This window comes from Oxyura jamaicensis, chromosome 1, assembly GCF_011077185.1.
Source record: "Oxyura jamaicensis isolate SHBP4307 breed ruddy duck chromosome 1, BPBGC_Ojam_1.0, whole genome shotgun sequence".
NCBI classification, from domain to species: domain Eukaryota; kingdom Metazoa; phylum Chordata; class Aves; order Anseriformes; family Anatidae; genus Oxyura; species Oxyura jamaicensis.
Window position 1 is genome coordinate 160,082,450 of NC_048893.1, and position 18,586 is coordinate 160,101,035.

At 39.9% G+C, this 18,586-nt stretch overlaps 1 protein-coding gene across 4 annotated transcripts; it reads left to right on the top strand.

Annotated features, from left to right (window-relative positions):
* Window positions 1-1,285: 1,285 nt before the first annotated feature.
* Window positions 1,286-17,102, top strand: EDNRB (endothelin receptor type B). Of its 4 annotated transcripts, none has more exons than XM_035320035.1 (8): window positions 1,286-1,526; window positions 2,231-2,725; window positions 11,230-11,342; window positions 12,205-12,409; window positions 12,747-12,896; window positions 13,859-13,992; window positions 14,570-14,678; window positions 16,216-17,102. In XM_035320035.1, the coding sequence occupies exons 2-8, from the start codon at window positions 2,273-2,275 to the stop codon at window positions 16,345-16,347; spliced, it is 1,296 nt and encodes a 431-aa protein (XP_035175926.1). In that variant the 5' UTR covers window positions 1,286-1,526; window positions 2,231-2,272; the 3' UTR covers window positions 16,348-17,102. The 4 variants fall into 4 exon arrangements, with proteins under 4 accessions (XP_035175926.1, XP_035175936.1, XP_035175919.1 ...); XM_035320045.1 differs by lacking the exon at window positions 1,286-1,526 and adding an exon at window positions 1,740-1,816; XM_035320028.1 differs by lacking the exon at window positions 1,286-1,526 and adding an exon at window positions 1,825-2,057.
* The last annotated feature ends 1,484 nt before the right edge of the window (window positions 17,103-18,586 follow it).

The following is an 18,586-nucleotide window of genomic DNA, read 5'->3' on the forward strand; positions in this document are numbered from 1 at the left end:
TAATGGTATTACTAACATTTTCTGAAGCTAAATTGCTATTACTAATAATTCTGATGTTGAAATAAGTGCTACCAAACAGTAGAAAACATATCTAATGGAACTGGGCTAACAAAAATGTTGGCAAACATATTTCAGTGTAGTCTCAATCTGTTTCATGATGGTCAGGGCCAGCACAGAATGTTTCAAGATCTATAACCTTGCATGTTATATGAGCTTGTTAACAGGCATGACCAGATAAAAGTTAATTCTATTTTAATTGGCAAGAGTTTCTAATAAAAATCGGTGCTGTAAACAAAGACTGCAGAACAGGAAATGCAGAAAATGTAGAAGTGAAAATTGAAAAGATTTTAAGTCCACAGGTCTTGGGATTCTGTAGGGTTAATTCAATTTCACACTTGTGTCATCCAAAGCAGAATCAGCCAGTGCTGCAAAATGTATCCTACTGTAGTACATAATCTGAAAAAGCCCAAAAAGATCACTTTTCCAGCTGGAGTACAATCAACCTCCAGCTACACTCATGCAGTTGGGAAGTGAGTCTGGTGCCTTCATTTCACAAATACAAAACAGGGAGGAAAAGTGAATGTGCCAGCTCACATAGGAAATGAATCAAGGGTGATTAAATGGGAAAGATGCTTTATATTCAGCAAAGATGGATATGTGAAAATTGAGTTAAATGAGTAAGGGAAAAGGCTGTCTGCCACAGTGGCTCAAGAAGGTGTTATCAGGAGATCCTGGGAAGACAAGAGAGATCAGACCAACAATTTAATGAGAAGTTTAAAAGAAACAATTGGTTTTTGGTGCTTTCCCCTCTGGGCATGTCAATAATGTAGGTGAGTGGGTCACTCTGTAATGAAGTGTTTACACATGCATGTTCTGCATATGATTTAGCTTCCAGCGTGAAAAGATCAGGGAGCTTGTTTACAGATATGCTGGGAAACATCTTTAAATCTATTTTAGTTAGATCTGCAGTTGTTTCCAGCCTTCAGAGGCAGTTCTCACTCTCCACAAGAACCCGCACAAATCTCTCTGCTCCTTTCCTTACGCTTCACTGAAGGGCCCAATAGCTGGAACGAGCTGGCTGAGATCAGATGCATTGCTCAGGCTGCCCAAAGCAACAACGAGATAACCAAGCTGGATTACTACTAGCCCATGACGGACAAAACACTGCCGCTTATCTAAGGGCAGTATACGAACTACCCCAGCTTGTGAAGTGATTTACATCGTGGCACCAATATCTCCGAAGTCTCCACTTTCTACAAGCAGCTCCTACAGCCCTAGATGTGCTGGGGGCTTGTTTGCAACACGGGGAAGGGTCTCTGGAAGGACAGCAGGGCAAACACATCTTCGTCCCCCCAGGCGTCCCCTGGCAGTGCCAAAATCTCCTTTAACAACCGCGTTCACTCCCCAGTTGCTTTAAAACCCCCCAAAACGTCTTCTCGCTGAGGCTGACACGCTCGACCTGCCCCAGGACGAGGAGGACGAGCTCCGAGAAAGGACGGCGGCGGCGGCGGCGGCGGGGTACCGAGGTAGGGAGCCCCTCGACCGGGGGGCGCCGAGGGCGGCGTGAGGGGCGCCCCTAGCCCCGGCAGCCCTCGGAGCCTCCCCAGCAGCAGCGCCCCCGATCTATAGGGTCGGAACCGAGCCCCGAGGGGCTGCCGAGGCGGTGGGGGGTGGGGAATAAAAGGAGTGGGAAGGGGGGTGCGAGGAGGCGGAGGCGCGGGTGGGCGGAGGGCGCGGGTGGGGTCTGTCCGTGACGGATGGGCCAGCTGCGGGCCAATGTTTTAGGAAAGGGGGGGGGCCGGCTCAGCTTTAGGCGGCGGGTTTGGCCGCGCCGCTGACAGCCGCCGGGGTTCCTTCGCAGGATCCCGACCCTCCTTCATTTCCTCCCTCCTTTCATCCCTCCCTCCGGCCGCGGCCCGGGGCGCCCGGCAGCCGGCCGGGGCGGGGAGCAACCGGCGGAGCGCGTTTCCCTCGCTCGGCAGCCACAGCCCCGCAGGCGGCGGGCGGGGAGGGAGGCTCAGCGAGGCTCGGGAGGATCGGCGAGGCGAGGCTTAGGGGTGAGGAGCGGAGGGGGAACGCAGCGGCGTCCCCTCCGACGGGGCTTCCCCGCCCCAGCCTCCGCTCCGGTGCTGGGCGGCGGCACCCCCCGGGGAAGGCACACACGGAGGCGACCACCCCCCTCTTATCTCCCCCCTCCGGAGCTCACCCCCGTCCCCTCTCCTCCACGCAGGTCGGAGCTGACAGCCCGACGGGGGTCCGGCCGCGCCGCGCCATGCCCGCCGCCCTTCTGCTGCTGTTGCTTCTCGGCTGCCGCCCAGCCGCCGCTGTCGAGGGCAACGGAGCCCTGAGACCCCCGGGTCCCGGCCTGCAGGGCCCTCCGGGGGCCGCCGAGGCTGCCCCCCCGACGGCCGGGCCCCCCATGCCGCCCAACACCTCGCGGGCGGCCGCACTGCCCAAGGGCTTTGGAGGGGTGGGCGGCGGGAGGCCCCGCTCGGCCTCTCCCCCCATGTGCACGGGGCAGACTGAGATCAAGGAGACTTTCAAGTACATCAACACGGTGGTGTCCTGCCTGGTCTTCGTCCTGGGCATCATCGGCAACTCCACGCTGCTGCGGATCATCTACAAGAACAAGTGCATGAGGAACGGCCCCAACATCCTCATCGCCAGCCTGGCCCTGGGCGACCTGCTGCACATCATCATCGACATCCCCATTAACGTTTACAAGGTGAGCTGGGGACAGGAAGGGCACCCAGCAGCTTGCCCCTCGGCCAAAAATCTCAGAGGGGGGCGAGCAGGTCAGATGTCCTCCCTCTGCCCTGATCCCTGCCCTGACAGCTGGAAATGGGGCTAAGGTCTGCACCTAGGGGTGGTCAGGCTCAGAAAACTGCCTAGGAGCAGGTGCTTCATCCCAGGGATGAAGGACCTACATAGAGTAGTAGGTCGATGCTGAGTGGGTCCATTGCCTCTCTCCTTTCCCTGAGGAATGGAGGGGAGGCACTGAAGGCCAACTCCTTCTGCGTCTGTGGGTGCTGCTTAATGCTATGGGTTCTGCTGGGGCAGGGTCAGTCGTGTACTTCATGTGGGCCCACACAGTCACTGGTGGCACGGGGGCTTTCAGACATCTCTGACATGCGAAGTGTTTGTGACGTGTGATGCTCTCCTGAGTCGTGAACCCTTTCCCCAGTGTTGCAGCATGAGCAGCTAGCTGCGGGAGGGAGCCACACCTGCTGCTCTTGCACCCCAACTCCTTAACGTGATAAGACTTGCTACAGGAGTATTATCTCCGTCTCATCTCTACCCAGCTTGAGCAGTCCATGTGTCCTTATGAATTCCTTGTGCATGTGAATCTGGCCTTTAGTTAGGATGAGCATTCCTGGGAGGGATGCTGGAAAAACAAAGATACCTTCTGCCATAAGAACTTGCAGGCCAGGTCCCTGAATGTCCGTCAGTTATTGAGTAAAGTGAGTGCGAGAGTCTTCATCTATTGCCTCTTATATGTGCGGTTTTAAACTCTGGGCTTTGTTACTTTCTTCTTTGAGGGAGATTTAAAAAAAATATATTGAAAGTGCAGGTTTTGAGTTTAATCTCTTTTATCTGTAGTGATCATTCACAGAAGGATTGAAGTATTACAAAGCAGGAAATTTAGCACTCATCATGACAGCGATAAACTCCTGAGCTGGATAATTTGAATTACATGAGTTCATTTTATAGTATGGAAAATACTGACACTACATGTTTGTCATAGCTCTTGTAAGAGCTTTGTGAGACTGTTTTGGAAAAGTATTTTTTTAAAATATACTAAATTTTTTTTCCTTCTCAAAAAATAATGTGCAAAAAGAGTACATGAGTACCAGTTGCTCAGTACAAGACTTTGCAATCTCAGTGACACAACTTTAATGATAAAATGCAGTAATATGCCGCGGTCCTTATCTTGATTGAATGTCATCAAGTATATCACCATGAGTAGGTTGGAGTGGGAGGAATAAAGGGTCAGACTGCAAGCTGATAAATATACCAGCTGCAAGTCCAGGATTTTTATTGTGTTAGGAGGAGAATGTTAGGAGCAGTGCAATAGTTCTCAGGTGCTGAATGCTGCACTGCATCTTAATGAAAGACCTGTAATAGAATTCATTTCTTGATTGGAATAGTGAGTGAAATACTTGCTGCTGGTTTAAAACAGGACTTCTGAATAAATGTAATTAAAATCAGCCTTTAAATATTGTTTGTTTAGTCAAAATTAAGAATTGAATGCAATTTAAGGTGGTAACTTTTTTTTTTTTTTATCAATTCTGCATCCATTTAATTCCATCCGGAAAGCAATCTTATGAGGGGCACTACTGCAAAGCAAACACACGCTGGCTATAATCACCCAGCAGTGTGGGAAAAACAAAGGCTAGGGAGGCCTTCATTTGTAAATCAAGTATACTTAACAGTTGTAACTTGCAATTTGAAACAATTTCAAAATGAATGAAACAGATGTTCAGAATTGCTACCAGATCCTCAGTTAGCTACATGAAAAAGAGTGTGAAAGAATTTCTTCTGTTAAAAAAATGCCATCAGCTTACTCAGCAACTCATGTCGTAGAAATGAGTTGAAATGTTGTAGAAATGAGAAAGTGCCTGTGAACGCTTTCCAAACAGATCCATAAGAGAGAACTCAGAATTCACACTAGGAGCATATTTTTATTAGCTATTAAATGTGATAACTGCAAAAGATGTCCCCTGTGAGTATTTAAGTTAACTGAGTAAGTAGCTGAAAAAATACACGAGTGAACATTTAGATCACTCATTTAAGGGTATCTGAAGAAAACCAGATGTTATGTATATTGTGAGATAAATGCAGTCCAATGTGTAACATGCTAATTAGTCCATTGCCACTGATAAATTTGGTAAATACATTCTGTAGAAAATGTGAAGCATTGGAATCCTTCACGCAATCAGCAAACAGCGGTACAAAATTAGGGAAAGTGGAGCGTTGTGTCCAGGCAAGCTGAACATGGGAGACCTCTTCAGCTTTCAAGGTCCTGGTAAACAAGCTGGCTTTGGCTGTACCCCCAGAATTGCAGAATGTGAAGTAGAGAAAAGCCCAAGGCAATCATTCTTCAGCGTGCAACAAAATGCTTTGCCAAATTCCTGATACTTGTAGCAAAAATGTGAAGATGCTCTTATGCCTAGATCAGCTCCTTCACTGTGTCTTTGTTAATCTGAGGCTACAGTTGTTTAAGGTGTGAATGTAGGGAGCAGAAGGGTACAGTAGGAAATACTATATTCCAGTGGTCAGCAAGCCTTTTATGTCCTCTTAATCTATGGAAGATGGGAAGCAGTGGCTGTTTGTCCTGATTTCTCTGCAGTTCCAGAAGGCTTACACTCAGTTTCTCAAATTGTAAAAGGGGATACCTCTCATGTGTCAGATGCCAAAACAACATCAAGATTGAAAACCCCAGACTTAATGTAGTTCCACAACATTTGGGTAGTCCTGTGTGCAGCCAGGAGTTGGACTTGATGGTCCTTGTGGGTCCCTTCCATCTCAGGGTATTCTATGATTTCTATGGTTTCTATTATCTCTGCTTCTCATGTATATATATCTGTAATAATATAGGAACATATAATTTTAAAAGCTGTAATCAAATAATATAAAACCCTGCTCTCTTTTCTAACATAAAGATATCTCTCTTTCTCTTGTTTTGTAATACTCATCCTCATATATTAAATTAAATTTATTGTCATGTTCCAATAGATATTCAGCGGGGTAAAGAACATATCCTCTGCACACTTTTGTGTGGCTTTCTGAACTTCAGCTATGAATTTGCTATGACACAAATAAATGAGAAATGTCTAAATACTGTGACAGGTTCTTTTATCTCAGAGTATAGTGAAAGAGTAGAGAAAATGAATGTCAGAGAAGGAACAAAAACTGGTCTTTATCGAAGCCAATGATCAAAGGCCAAAGTCAGCTTTGTAGGCAATGATTTATTTTTTTCTATAATACATTTTAGGGATTACATAAAAATAGTTAAAGAACATTATATAGCATTGTCAAGCATTGGTAAGATAACAAAGAAACAGATTAGGGACTGCATATCACATGAAGACTCAAATCAGCCCACTTGTTAATCCAGCTGTGTTCTAAAAAAGGCAGGGTTTCCATGGAAATGTCTTTGTGATTATACAGCTCCTACAATGCAAGTACCTACAGGGCATAAGTCAAAGTTGCCTCCATTGCAATAAGGCCAATCTTTTCCTAACATTCCCCCAAAAGTAAAACTGTCTTCAGAGAATATTGTTTCTGTTCTATTACAACACCTTGCCACCTGTCCTGGTATTAATGAATATAACCATTTTTAACGGGGGAAATGTGCACTGTTTCATTTTGTTCAACGTCTGAACCATTTACTTGAGGTCTTTCAAAGTTCATCTTAGAATTTCTTATTCAAAGTTTATTAATCTATGACCATATAAAGTAGGATGTTTAGTTGGCCTAAGATCATGGTCAGTGAATGCACATGGCAAATACCTGAATTGTCCAGTGGAGGAACCTGCCTAGACTCTACAGACAATAGTGAGTAACTTTCGTTCTGTAGTTAGATGGGAACAGTCTACGCTGAAGTCCCATATATGGAGTAGTAGAAATGCCTGTACATTAAAAGTGTAGTGCATGCAAACAGTTTTCATGACAGATCTACAAACCAGAATGCATTAGACAACATCAACATAGATTTGTAAATTTAGAGTATTTTTTCATTACATATACATTTATTTATACATTCACTCAAAGATGCATGTGACAAATTTCAAAACAAGATTTCATCTTATCTTAATTATTTATTTAGCTTCAGCCCTGAAAGTCAGTTCCCTATCTGACAGCAGCACAACTCATCTTTCTTTATTGTTACTTTTGATTCAGTCCTTTTACTGGGTTTGTGAGATTGCAGAAACTTTTGACTTTGAGAAGACAGGATATGGTTTCTGTCATTTTCAAGAAGAATGTATGATATTGCTTCATTTTAATTCACTATTAAAAAAAAAAAACAGTTTGCAAGCAAAAGTTACTCATAAAGACACATGAAAAAGAAAATAATTATGTGCCTCATGTTAAGATGTACACTGTTTATTGGATAGATCGGTAAAATATTCTTTGCTTAGCTAGAGAAATAGAAATAAATTTTCTTATCTAAGAGAGAATCCCACCATGACATATGAATAAATCCAAGTTATTGTTAAACATTACTAAGTATTGCAGTGTCTGACTCAGCCCTGACCGTAAGCTTAACTTCCTGGGCAAACTCATTTTTTGAGAAAGCTTGCTCCTGTGAAATACTGAAAAATCCTTTATCTGCCAGCCATTTCACAAATATATTGAAAGAAATGTTGCTTATGAATTGTGTGTACAATTGTATGTCTGATTTCTCATGTAACTCTGCAGTTGATAAATATGAAAATCAAGTCCCATCATTGTGAACTAGACTCACTGTGAATGCAGAGCCAGGAGGAAGTAAGAGTTCCTGCTTTGCATTTCCATGTGCATTCATTGCTTGGAACTAGGACACAGACATAAATAAGTGCACGCCTTGCTCCTTCTTCATGTCTGACTGTGGAAAGTCAACAATGGTGGGTTGGAGCTGTGGCATCAGCCCTCTCTGACTGGTGGCCACAGCAGCTGAGCCATCAGGAGCAGCATATCATCCTCACGTGCTAGCATATTCCAGCAGCAGATTGCTAACAACCCTGTCTTCCTACACAACCAAGAGGAAGCAGGGCAGGAATTGTAATTCACAGGTGTGTCTCTGAGTCACAATATCTCTTGGAGCTACTTTCATTGCTGTGAAGCTTTCACATCAGCTCAGGCTCAGAGCTGTGCCTAGTCTGAGGAGTCTGCTAGGAGTGCATCAGGTGTAGAAACAGTGCTATCACAATAGAATTAGTTCATTTCAGTATGAATTCACATCATTCTACAATGTGTTTTCTTTCTTTTTACTCCATTTAATTTAATTTTCAACACATTTCTGTGCCTTAGCAGCTAAAACTTGACTCATGTAAAACAAAGGACAACTGGAAAAGGTCACTCGGAATACAGCCAGTGGTGGACTTCTTTTGGCATTTTACTTCTGAAAACGCAACATTATTTTTCCTCTTTCCTGACATTTGGCAGTATCTCATGACTCAAAGTCATTTGTCATTTGTAAAATGGCAGTCTCTTTGTACAGATGCCTATCATAAGAAAATAATTCTACTCATATGAAATTTTATTAGGCCACATCTGTACTTCAGTAAGAATAATCAACTGTTCTTGTCCACAAACACTTTGCAATTAATTTTTATTGATTACTTTATAAAGGATTTTCACGGTACTGTAAGGCACTGTTTTGAGGAGATGGCAATAGAGAATACAAACGAACAGAAGCATAGTTCAGCAATTAAAATATTCTGCTTTTATTTTACTATCTATGTTTTCAAGCTTTTGCTGCAAAGCATATCATTAGCCACTTGCAATACCATGGCAGAGAAATTTGTGACTCATGCATTAAAATGCTCAAATTTCATAATACATCAGCTGCAAGAGATAAAGGACATGTTTTTCCAATCCAATGCAGACAGCTGTGTGTCCATTCTGCTCCTGATTTAAAAGCTGGATGAATGAAAGTAATATTTTGATGTGATGCTAAACCCAAACTAATGCACCCTTTCTCTCAGTAGAGCACATCCACTCATGTGCAGCCCAATTATAATCCAGCCATATGGCTCCCAAACTAGAGCTGGCTTAAATCCAGGCAGCTTGGAGCACAGGTGTGACTGTCTGCACCTGAGAGATAAGCATTAGTTCTGGGAAGTCTCATGTGTGGCTAAATTGTTGTGATTTTAGTGAAGAGAGACGAGGGAGTGTCTTGTACAGACACTGGTTAGTTGTAGCTAAAATTCTTCAATAGGATCTATTAACAGAAACTTGATCAATGTTTGGGGATTTTAGTTTGGTAAAGAGCAAAATACTTTAATTTATTTTTTATTTTTTAATGTATCGGTTCTGGCTTCATATATACAAATGTACAGTATATAATAGATATTATAAACAAGTATACAATGTACTTGCTAGTAAGTTCTTGATTTTTATAGCAACTTAGTGTGTGGTAAGCTGGATGTTCTCTGCCTGACTGTTATTTATAAATTATTCCAGGTGTCATTTGATTCTGTAAAGTGTATATTTAGAAAATCCCTGATTTTTCACATTGCAATCTTAACAGCAGTTTGTTACTATCACCTCCTTACAGCAATTAGAAAGAAGTCTTAAGGAGAGGCTTTACTGAAAATACTTTAATTACAGTCTGAGTTATTTTCTCCCATCGCATAAGCAAAACATACTGTACAGTCCTTACAGCCTCCTCCCTATTTCCTCTGCTTTATTGCTTTCCATGAAACTCTCAAGAAACATAAATCCTTAGAATTTATTTTTCTGCTTCATTTCTGCAGAAGGATTACGCTCTTCATCTTACTTAAGTAGATCATTGTAGAAATAGATCAAAGCTGGTTTATGTTACAATTTTCCTACTGCTGCTCTTTCAAAGATCCCATTTCAGCATATGACTAAAGCAGAGTTTTGAAGGTATTCTGGTACTTGAAAATACTGCTGGGCACTTCATAGGGATTTCTAAAAGCACATGCTCGTGAAATGCTGTACTTAACTTCCTTGTGCTAAAATAAAATTATACTTAAATTATATTAGGGTTTTTGAAAAACTGTACGTCTTGGCCCGTGTAACTGCTTATCCCTAGATGCACATATACATGTTCTTGAGGGCCTTGCTGAACCAAACCAACATGAGCACATGAGCAGGCAATTCTGTGTCTATCTTCAATCATTTTGGACGTCAGCAGAACCTGACTATGTGGTGATCTATTTCTTTTCTTACATTCCTCTTTAAAAAGATGATTGAGGAGATCTGAGATGATTTATTTTATTTTATTTTATTTTGGCAATTGCCATTGTTCTTTCCTCTCCTTTTATATTTTGAAATCCTCTATCCACAATAGATCCAAGAGGCCCCAGCTGAAGAAAGTTACGAAAAACAGATCCATAGAGATGGGCTTAGATAATGTAACTAATTACAGAAACTCAGAAGGTTTACTTTTGTATGTAACAATTGCGACTATTTCTTGGCATAATCTCTATTCTGGAGAGCCTTGTTTTTATGAGGAATTGGAAGATTTGGCTGCTGCTGTGATATATTTGAGCCATTAGAGAAGCTTGCAGCAGTACAAAGATTAAATATTTCTAAAATGCAGATACAGGCAAACAGTTCAGAGTGTCAGCCACAAGGAAAGTGCTTTCTGTGTCCAGTAAATCTTGTTCTCTAAATTAGCTATAGTGTACCACTAGGGATGTGATGGAAGATTTCCATGAAAGTGTAAGACCCAAACTGCCAACCTAAATCCAACCTAAAATTAATCCAGCCTAAGAATTATTGTGCTGTTTTCTTTCTTCCGTAGTAGATATAGGCATATGCAGCTAGCTCTTTTGGTATTGTAATACAGGTAATTGGAAAACTGGTCAATAAAGATTTTTCAGTGCAGGATTTGTCTGATCTATCTTAATCTGCTGTGAGATATTTACATAAAATTAGTTGGTTAGGATCCTTGAGTATCAAGTGGAAGGAAGAGGTCCCTCAGGAAGGCCCCTTCATTCATCATTGGAAGGTCAGCTAAAAACTATGAGATTCATTGCCCTCCGGTGTTGCCTAACTTCTCAGCTGAGGGAGCCTAGACACCAAGCTTCAATTAAACACCACCCCAGCTGTGCAGTTGTTGGCTTTGCCTCTGTTCTGATGAAACTCAAGTCACTTTCTCTTTTTCTAGTAAATGGAGAGTTACTTGCAACATTTAAGAAGCCATGAACTCACTTCCCAAAGGAGAGGGAAATCCCCACTTCTCAGTCATTTTTCACCATAAATACTGAGTTGGTGAAGCTGGAAGCAAAATGAGTGGAATTGTAGAGCTTGAAAAGTCAGGACTAAGCTTTTATGCTTATTCTTGCCCAGACAGGAATTGTCTGTGTTGCTAGTGTCCTGTTTTTAGGACATGTACCTTGGAGACTACTTTGTAAAATGTCTCTAATTGACTTAAGTTTTAGAAGCTGGAAAAGAAAAACAGAAGTATTTTGCAGCTTTGTGATTTTTTTTTTATTTTTATTTTTAAATAATAATAATAAAAGTTCCATTCTAATCTCTGTTCTCTTTTAACAGCTACTTGCAGAGGACTGGCCCTTTGGTGTTGAAATGTGTAAATTAGTGCCCTTCATTCAAAAGGCATCAGTGGGCATCACAGTGTTGAGTTTGTGTGCCCTCAGTATAGACAGGTGAGACTGTTTTTTCATCAAATTCTATAATTTCTTTTAAATAAGAGCATTGGCTCAAATTCTCTTCTCCAGTGTCCAGAGGAGGGCAACAAAGATGGTGAAGGGCCTAGAGGGGAAGACATATGAGGAGCGGCTGAGGTCACTGGGCCTGTTCAGCCTGGAGAAGAGGAGGCAGAGGGGGGACCTCATCTCAGTCTACAACTTCCTCGCGAGGGGGAGTGGAGAGGCAGGAGACCTTTTCTCCATAAACACCAGTGATAGGACCCGCGGGAACGGGGTTAAGCTGAGGCAGGGGAAGTTTAGGCTCGGTGTCAGGAGGAGGTTCTTCACAGAGAGGGTGGTTGTGCACTGGAACAGGCTCCCCAGTGTAGTAGTCACTTCACCGAGCCTGTCTGAATTCAAGAAGAGATTGGTCTGTGCACTTAGTCACATGGTCTAAACTTTTGGGTAGACCTGTGCGGTGCCAGGAGTTGTACTTGATGATCCTTAAGGGTCCCTTCCAACTTGGGCTATTCTATGATTCTATGATTCAGCTGTTGTAGTACTAATAAGTTGAATTTAAGCCAGTTAAACCAGATGGCTTTATATATATACATACATATATATATATGTATGTGTGTGTATATATATATATACACATATATATATGCATATACATATATGTATATATATACATGTATACACATATATGTATATATATACATATATGTATATGCATATGTATACATGTATGTATATACATATATATATATACATATATATACATATATATACATATATACATATATATACATATATATATATACATATATACATATATATATATATACTTCTAATCTTCAAATGCATGCTGTTGCTTCAGGTACCGAGCAGTAGCTTCTTGGAGTCGAATTAAAGGAATTGGAGTGCCAAAGTGGACTGCTGTTGAAATTGTATTGATCTGGGTTATATCGGTGGTATTAGCTGTTCCGGAAGCTATTGCATTTGACATGATTACAATGGAATACAGAGGAAAGGATCTCAGAATCTGCCTACTTCACCCCACACAAAAAACATCCTTTATGATGGTAAGACACTGAAGTTAGTACCATAGCTCTATAGAACAGTTCCGTCAATCTTCCCAATGGTCTGTGGATTGCATTGTACAGAAGTGTATAAAAAACTTACTTGAACATAATGTTCAAATGCAATTCAGGAAAATTTCTGAAATATGATGGTTAAAAGAACATTCAGAAAACTGTCTTTTTGTGGGCATGGGGCATTTCATCTGTAATGTATGGATGCTTTTCAGAGACAGACTAACCAGTTAGTTATAGTACGCCTTTCAAAATGGTCGACATTCAACTCCTAACAATACTTTTTTGCTGTTGTGTTGTTTTGTTTTGTTCTGTTTTTCCCTTCTAGTTTTACAAGCAAGCTAAAGACTGGTGGTTGTTCAGCTTTTACTTCTGTTTGCCACTGGCTATCACAGCACTTTTCTATACTCTCATGACCTGTGAGATGTTACGAAAGAAAAGTGGGATGCAGATTGCTTTAAATGATCACTTAAAACAGGTAAAAATTTATCCTTGACAACTTTGACAGTAATACCTTTACTGACTCTACTGCTATATCATTCTCTTGTTATATTATGAAAACTTCAAAATCACTGCTAAGAAGTAATTCCCTAGCAGTGGTGCCAATGAACTTGCATATATGTCAGAGCCATCAGAAATCTAAGACATTTACTGACAATCACAAGACACTTTTTCTCATTTGGTGTTAATCCTTCAGACTTTATAGGTTTTATTTCTCCTTTATAATAAGGAGAGCTGGGTATTTTGTAATTAAAACTAACATCATACTGTAATATAGAAACCGGTGCTGTAAAGCTGTTAATTATTTTGAATTAATTTCATGCCAAACTGTAGTGAGGTTAACAGTGTATCAGAACAAAACACATTCCAAAATACATTACAAGTTAGTAGTGCACCAAATGGAAACATCAAATGTCATGAATTGAATTCTCCTAAGGCAGAATTAAATTACATTAATACATATATATGTGATTCTTCCTTTTCTAATACCCTTTTAGTTTGCATGCTAATTTGCAATGGTAGTGTAAATAACTGTAATCATCTTACCTTGATAAAGCTGTAATTTAAATCTCCTGGGACCTTTAAAGTAAGGCCTGAGATCAAAGCACAAGAAAATGCAATTGTAAACAAGCTGTCATTTGAAAGTGATTAGGCAGATGACTATCCTCCTCATTTTAATTTAAATGACTGTTTTTGTGTTTGTGATTTTTCATATTATTACTCATACTTCTGTAAATTAGAGATACAGAGAATTGGTGGAAGAAATCTAAAACAATAGAAAAGATTAAGTACATATTCAAAGAAAATAAGTTTCTCTGATGTTCTCTTAACTCCTATTATGATAGGGTTTTTATTTTGTTTATTAAACACTTAGAAGGCAACAACAATCAAGAGAGAGACAGAAACTGTAATGATGTTCTTTCCAATTTTCATTTTCAGAGACGTGAGGTGGCCAAAACTGTGTTCTGCCTGGTACTTGTTTTTGCTTTGTGTTGGCTCCCACTTCACTTAAGCAGAATATTGAAACTCACTATTTATGATCAAAAGGACCCAAATAGATGTGAACTTTTAAGGTGAGAAAATACCTATATGCTGCTCGCATGCTCCATAAGCATACCTGGATTTCCTAATGAACTAACTTGTTCTGTATGCCTGAAGTTGTCTCTGCTTTCTCATCCAGTACATTCTGGTTTCACTCTGGTAGCAGACTAAGGAAATTATGAGGAAGCCCACGAACAGAGGGCTTCTGTCCTGTTTGCCTGATCTTCTTCCTCATCCCTTTCGGGACTGACATTCCATCTTGTGGCATTATGTAGATGGAGGGGGGAGATTCTGTACCCATTTTCCCTTTCAGCTGAACAGCTAGGATTAAAACTGTGAAGAAAACATCATGAATATTTCCTCTCACAAGTTATGATGATTAGATCTTCTGAAACTACTTTCATAAGAATGGTCTAATGGATTCAAACCTTATTATTTTGCACAGTTGTTACTTCTATAAGTTAATTCTATTGAGAGGTCCATTTACTGCTACATTTAATAGATCATCTTGGTTGAGTAAAGCTGAATCCAGTTTTCATGACTGTAAACCTCCCCTAAGTGTTTTCAGAGAAACTGTGAAGAGTCTCACTTACTTTAATTTCCAAACAGCTTTTTTCTTGTGATGGATTACATCGGTATTAACATGGCTTCACTGAATTCCTGCATCAATCCAATTGCTCTGTATTTGGTGAGCAAGAGATTCCAAAACTGCTTTAAGGTAAGAGACTGTTGAGAGATGCACCTCTAGTTAAATGATGATTTCAGCAGTAAATTATGTATTTCAGCCGTAAATGATGATTTCAGCATTCCATAACACCGAGTGTTTTAAATGTTCATTAAATTTTACTTTTAAGTTATGATAGGTATTCCTCTCCGGCTGAAGCAATGTAGAAAGGTATCAAAGCTTTATAGGGACTAAAAGAGAAAGCAAAAGAGAGAAGCATAAAATAAAGCTTGCTGGCATCATGCTCATCAGGCTCTTACAGACTGGACCCAGCATGTGGCCACCTCGAGAGCCCTGACAAAGCAGGCTCAGTCTGCTCTGCAGAGATTCACGTAGCCATATCCTCTGCAACCCAACAGGGAGGGCACTGACTGCATATTCCCCACATCCTGGCTGAGCACTTGTCAGTAGGCACTTAAGTAACAAAGAAGGTACAAGTACAAGGGTACTTGTGCCTTTCCAACACCAAGAGACACACCTGCTCAGAGTTTTAACTTGGTTTAAGTGAATAGCCCCAGACACTCATTCTCCATATACAATTTGAGGCTCCATATAGGATTTGAGGCTCTGGATTGCAATCCATCTCCCAGCAGTCCTACAGCCTTCCAGCCACCTCGATCTATCATATCTGCTTGGAAAATGTCTAGTTGGTGCCCAGCAGCACCAAACAGCACCAGAGTACTTGCAGCTTTTTGAGGCCCCTCATTGTCTTCAGGCACTGTATCAGGGTTCTTACATTACCACACAAAAATTCTTAGATTTTTCTTTTGTTAAGAGTGTTAACAGTTGATCATTGCTAGGCTTATTGCCTAGTTGTGTAACTTGTTTACTGGCTGCATCTTTCAATTGGATATCAGTCAGCTCTACATCTAGTAGCACTGTGATACCTTCCTCATAATTACAACAGCACATTACAGAAGCTTTAGTGTTGGTCTCATCTTCCCTGTCTACATTGCTGGAAATTGAAAGAATCACTAGGTCTAAGAACACACAGCAGATCAAGCCCCAAGTGTGGAAACAAGTGGGTGTGTGGAGAGAAGTCTGGGGTGGAAACCTGACATGACTTTGAGCACCCAAAGCCAGTCCATAGCATCAGCAAATGGACTGCATCTAGTAAATTATGTGTAACTTTTCACTATTCTCCTACTGAGTTCTCTTTTTTTTTCCCCCTCTAAAAATGAACTAAACAGCATCTCAGTCCAGAAGTATAGATTCTTGTGTATAAATTTTTAAAAGAAAGATTATCAAAAAAAGGACAAAAAGAACTCTCATTTCATTTTGAAATGCATTTAAACATTTCTCTTCCTGCCATCCAGCACTCAGGTTGATAATGGGGTATCCCACTAGGTAGTTGTCACTTGAGCAATGCAGAGCATAGCCTTGTTTCTTTGCTTCCGCTGCAATGTCAAAATATCAGCTTTCATGCTTTCCATTTCCTACTGTACCACTGAAGAAGGGCAGTGTTTTGGTGCATTTTGCAACGTGTGAAAAACAAAATGATGAAAAATGTTTATTCTTTTTATTTTTACAGTCATGTTTGTGTTGCTGGTGCCAGTCCAAAGATCTGTTGTCCCTGGAGGAAAGGCAGTCCTGTTTAAAGTTCAAAGCTAATGACCACGGATATGATAACTTCCGCTCCAGTAACAAGTACAGCTCTTCATAAAACAGGCATAAAAGGTATATTCTCTTACATTAATGCTGGTGCCTTTTTAAGTAAAAGTGGCAATTACTTTTAATGAGATGGCAACATACAGAAAGCTCTAGTTTTGTGTTTGCACAAAACTGAAAGAATATCATTAAAAAAAAAAAAATGCCCAAAAGCTGTGTAACTCTCAAAATCACAGAGACTTACAAAACTGTAATCTATGGAACATGAAGAATTGCATAAAAAGTCATTGTTAGCACTTGAATACTTCTGAATCAGCACTTCCAAATGATCCCCACTTCCTGTATATTAAACCGTCATTTGTATTCACTGTAACAGTTGTAGGAACTGGAGTCACAGTAATTACTAAGCAGTATAATGTAACTTTAATTGGATCAAAGCCAGTATTATTATATAACTCAATATATTATCTTTTATAAAGCAAATTAACCACCATCACTATTGTTTTGTTTTGTTTTTAAAATAAAACCTGAGATACATTGTAATGCGAGTTTAAATGTAAACAAGTATAATTTTTATCAGGGTTTTATAGAGGTAGATAATGAAATATTAAAGAATGCAGTCAAGTTGAAAGTGCATTTCACTCTGATGATTGTTTTTACCTACTGTTTTTGGAAGGAACTTCCAAGACCTCTATAAATACCATTCTGTAGCCACTTCACTTGTTCAGTGCATTTGGCAGTGCACTTGGGTATGGTCGGTTTCACTCTTTCCATGTTATTTGTGTTTAATGGTAGCAGAGGAGAGAAAAAAAAAAAAACAACAAAAATGTAAAGTAATAAAACCATAGAAGCAATGGCTAGTATTGGAAACTAGTTATTTTTAATTGAAAACAAATTGATTGTATTCTCTGTAAAAAATGGGCATTCATGAGTCCTGACAGCTTTCTCAAGATACATTTGTAACAACTTACAACTGTTTTTTGCAATCTGTATACTGTCCTGGGGCAAAATCCTTCAGAAACAGCAGGTTGAAAAAAATGTAACAAAGCAAAACATTGGGAGAACTTGAACATTTGTTTTCATATGGATTTAAATCTTGATAAAGAAAAATAATTCACAAACTGTACTTCTAAAGAACAGTACTATGTAGCACACTTATCTTGACTCTGTTTTAAAATGTTCTACTTCTGTAGTGCCATATTTATAGGCTTAAGAAGATGTGTGATTAGTTTCTGTTTCTGTAAATAGTTTAGTGAAGTTTGATTAATTATAAGGTATTAAAATATGGGCAGGACCCTATAAGAAAGCAGAAAGATAAAGATGCCTGTAGTAAACACTATGTGTTTTGCCAGGAGCAATGCACATTTTGTATATACATGACAGGTCATTCTTTGGCTTTTCATTTCCTATGAATTTGTTGCAGATGTCCCCAAAGACTTACTAACATATTTTGTGCACTAAGGCATGAGTTCCTCAAAAAAAAAAAAAAAAAAAAAAAAAAAGACATGTTTTCAATAGGCGTGGTATTTTATTATAATAAAATTATTTATCAAAACTCAGGAATTTTTTTTTAATTTCCAAATTTCACATGTAATTTTTATCTTTTTTTCCAGCCTTAATTAACTTCCGTTTTTTTTTTTTCACTTTTTTATTTTCCATAAAGTGCCTTAAGTATACTCAGGATGAAAACAGTTTTTCTAAAATGTTCAGCTGATATTTCCTTGGTTGGGGTTCATCTCAGCTGACTTGAGGTAGCTTACACCTTGCAGACAACTGAAAATAGGAGAGGTGAACCCCATCCCCAGTGTTGCCCCATCACCAGCTAGTAAGTCTATGCCTGTAAAAACAAACTGAAGATGTACGCACGTGCATTTGAGCATGTGTGTTTGTGTGTGTGCATGCAAGTGTGTGTTTTCCACCATTAGGTTGCTGTTATCATCCTTCTCTGCAGCACATACACCCAACTGCTATAATGCTGAACCTTTGAAGAACAAAACTTTTAATACATTTATATTTATAAAATATTTTTATTTTAAACTTTGTGATAACTTTTTCATGGGAAGCCATGAATATCACTTCTTCACCACACCTGCAGCTATTTCTGTGAAATGCATTTCATCTGTTAAGAATGGATAATCAGTTAAAACCTAAGTTTGATACTGGTCAGTGTTATTTTCATCAAGTTTTATATCATTACACTATTGTACATGTATATTATTGTTATTCTTTATTTAAAATATAGCTGTTGTATTGGCAAGTGTGTAATATATTTTTTCATTTTTCCTGGACTAACT

Coding starts and splice junctions, on each gene's coding strand:
- EDNRB (XM_035320035.1), top strand. CDS start 2,273: ATGCCCGCCGCCCTTCTGCTGCTGTTGCTTCTCGGCTGCCGCCCAGCC. Junction 13,993..14,569: donor AATAGATGTGAACTTTTAAG/GTGAGAAAATAC, acceptor ATTTCCAAACAG/CTTTTTTCTTGTGATGGATT. Junction 14,679..16,215: donor GATTCCAAAACTGCTTTAAG/GTAAGAGACTGT, acceptor TTATTTTTACAG/TCATGTTTGTGTTGCTGGTG.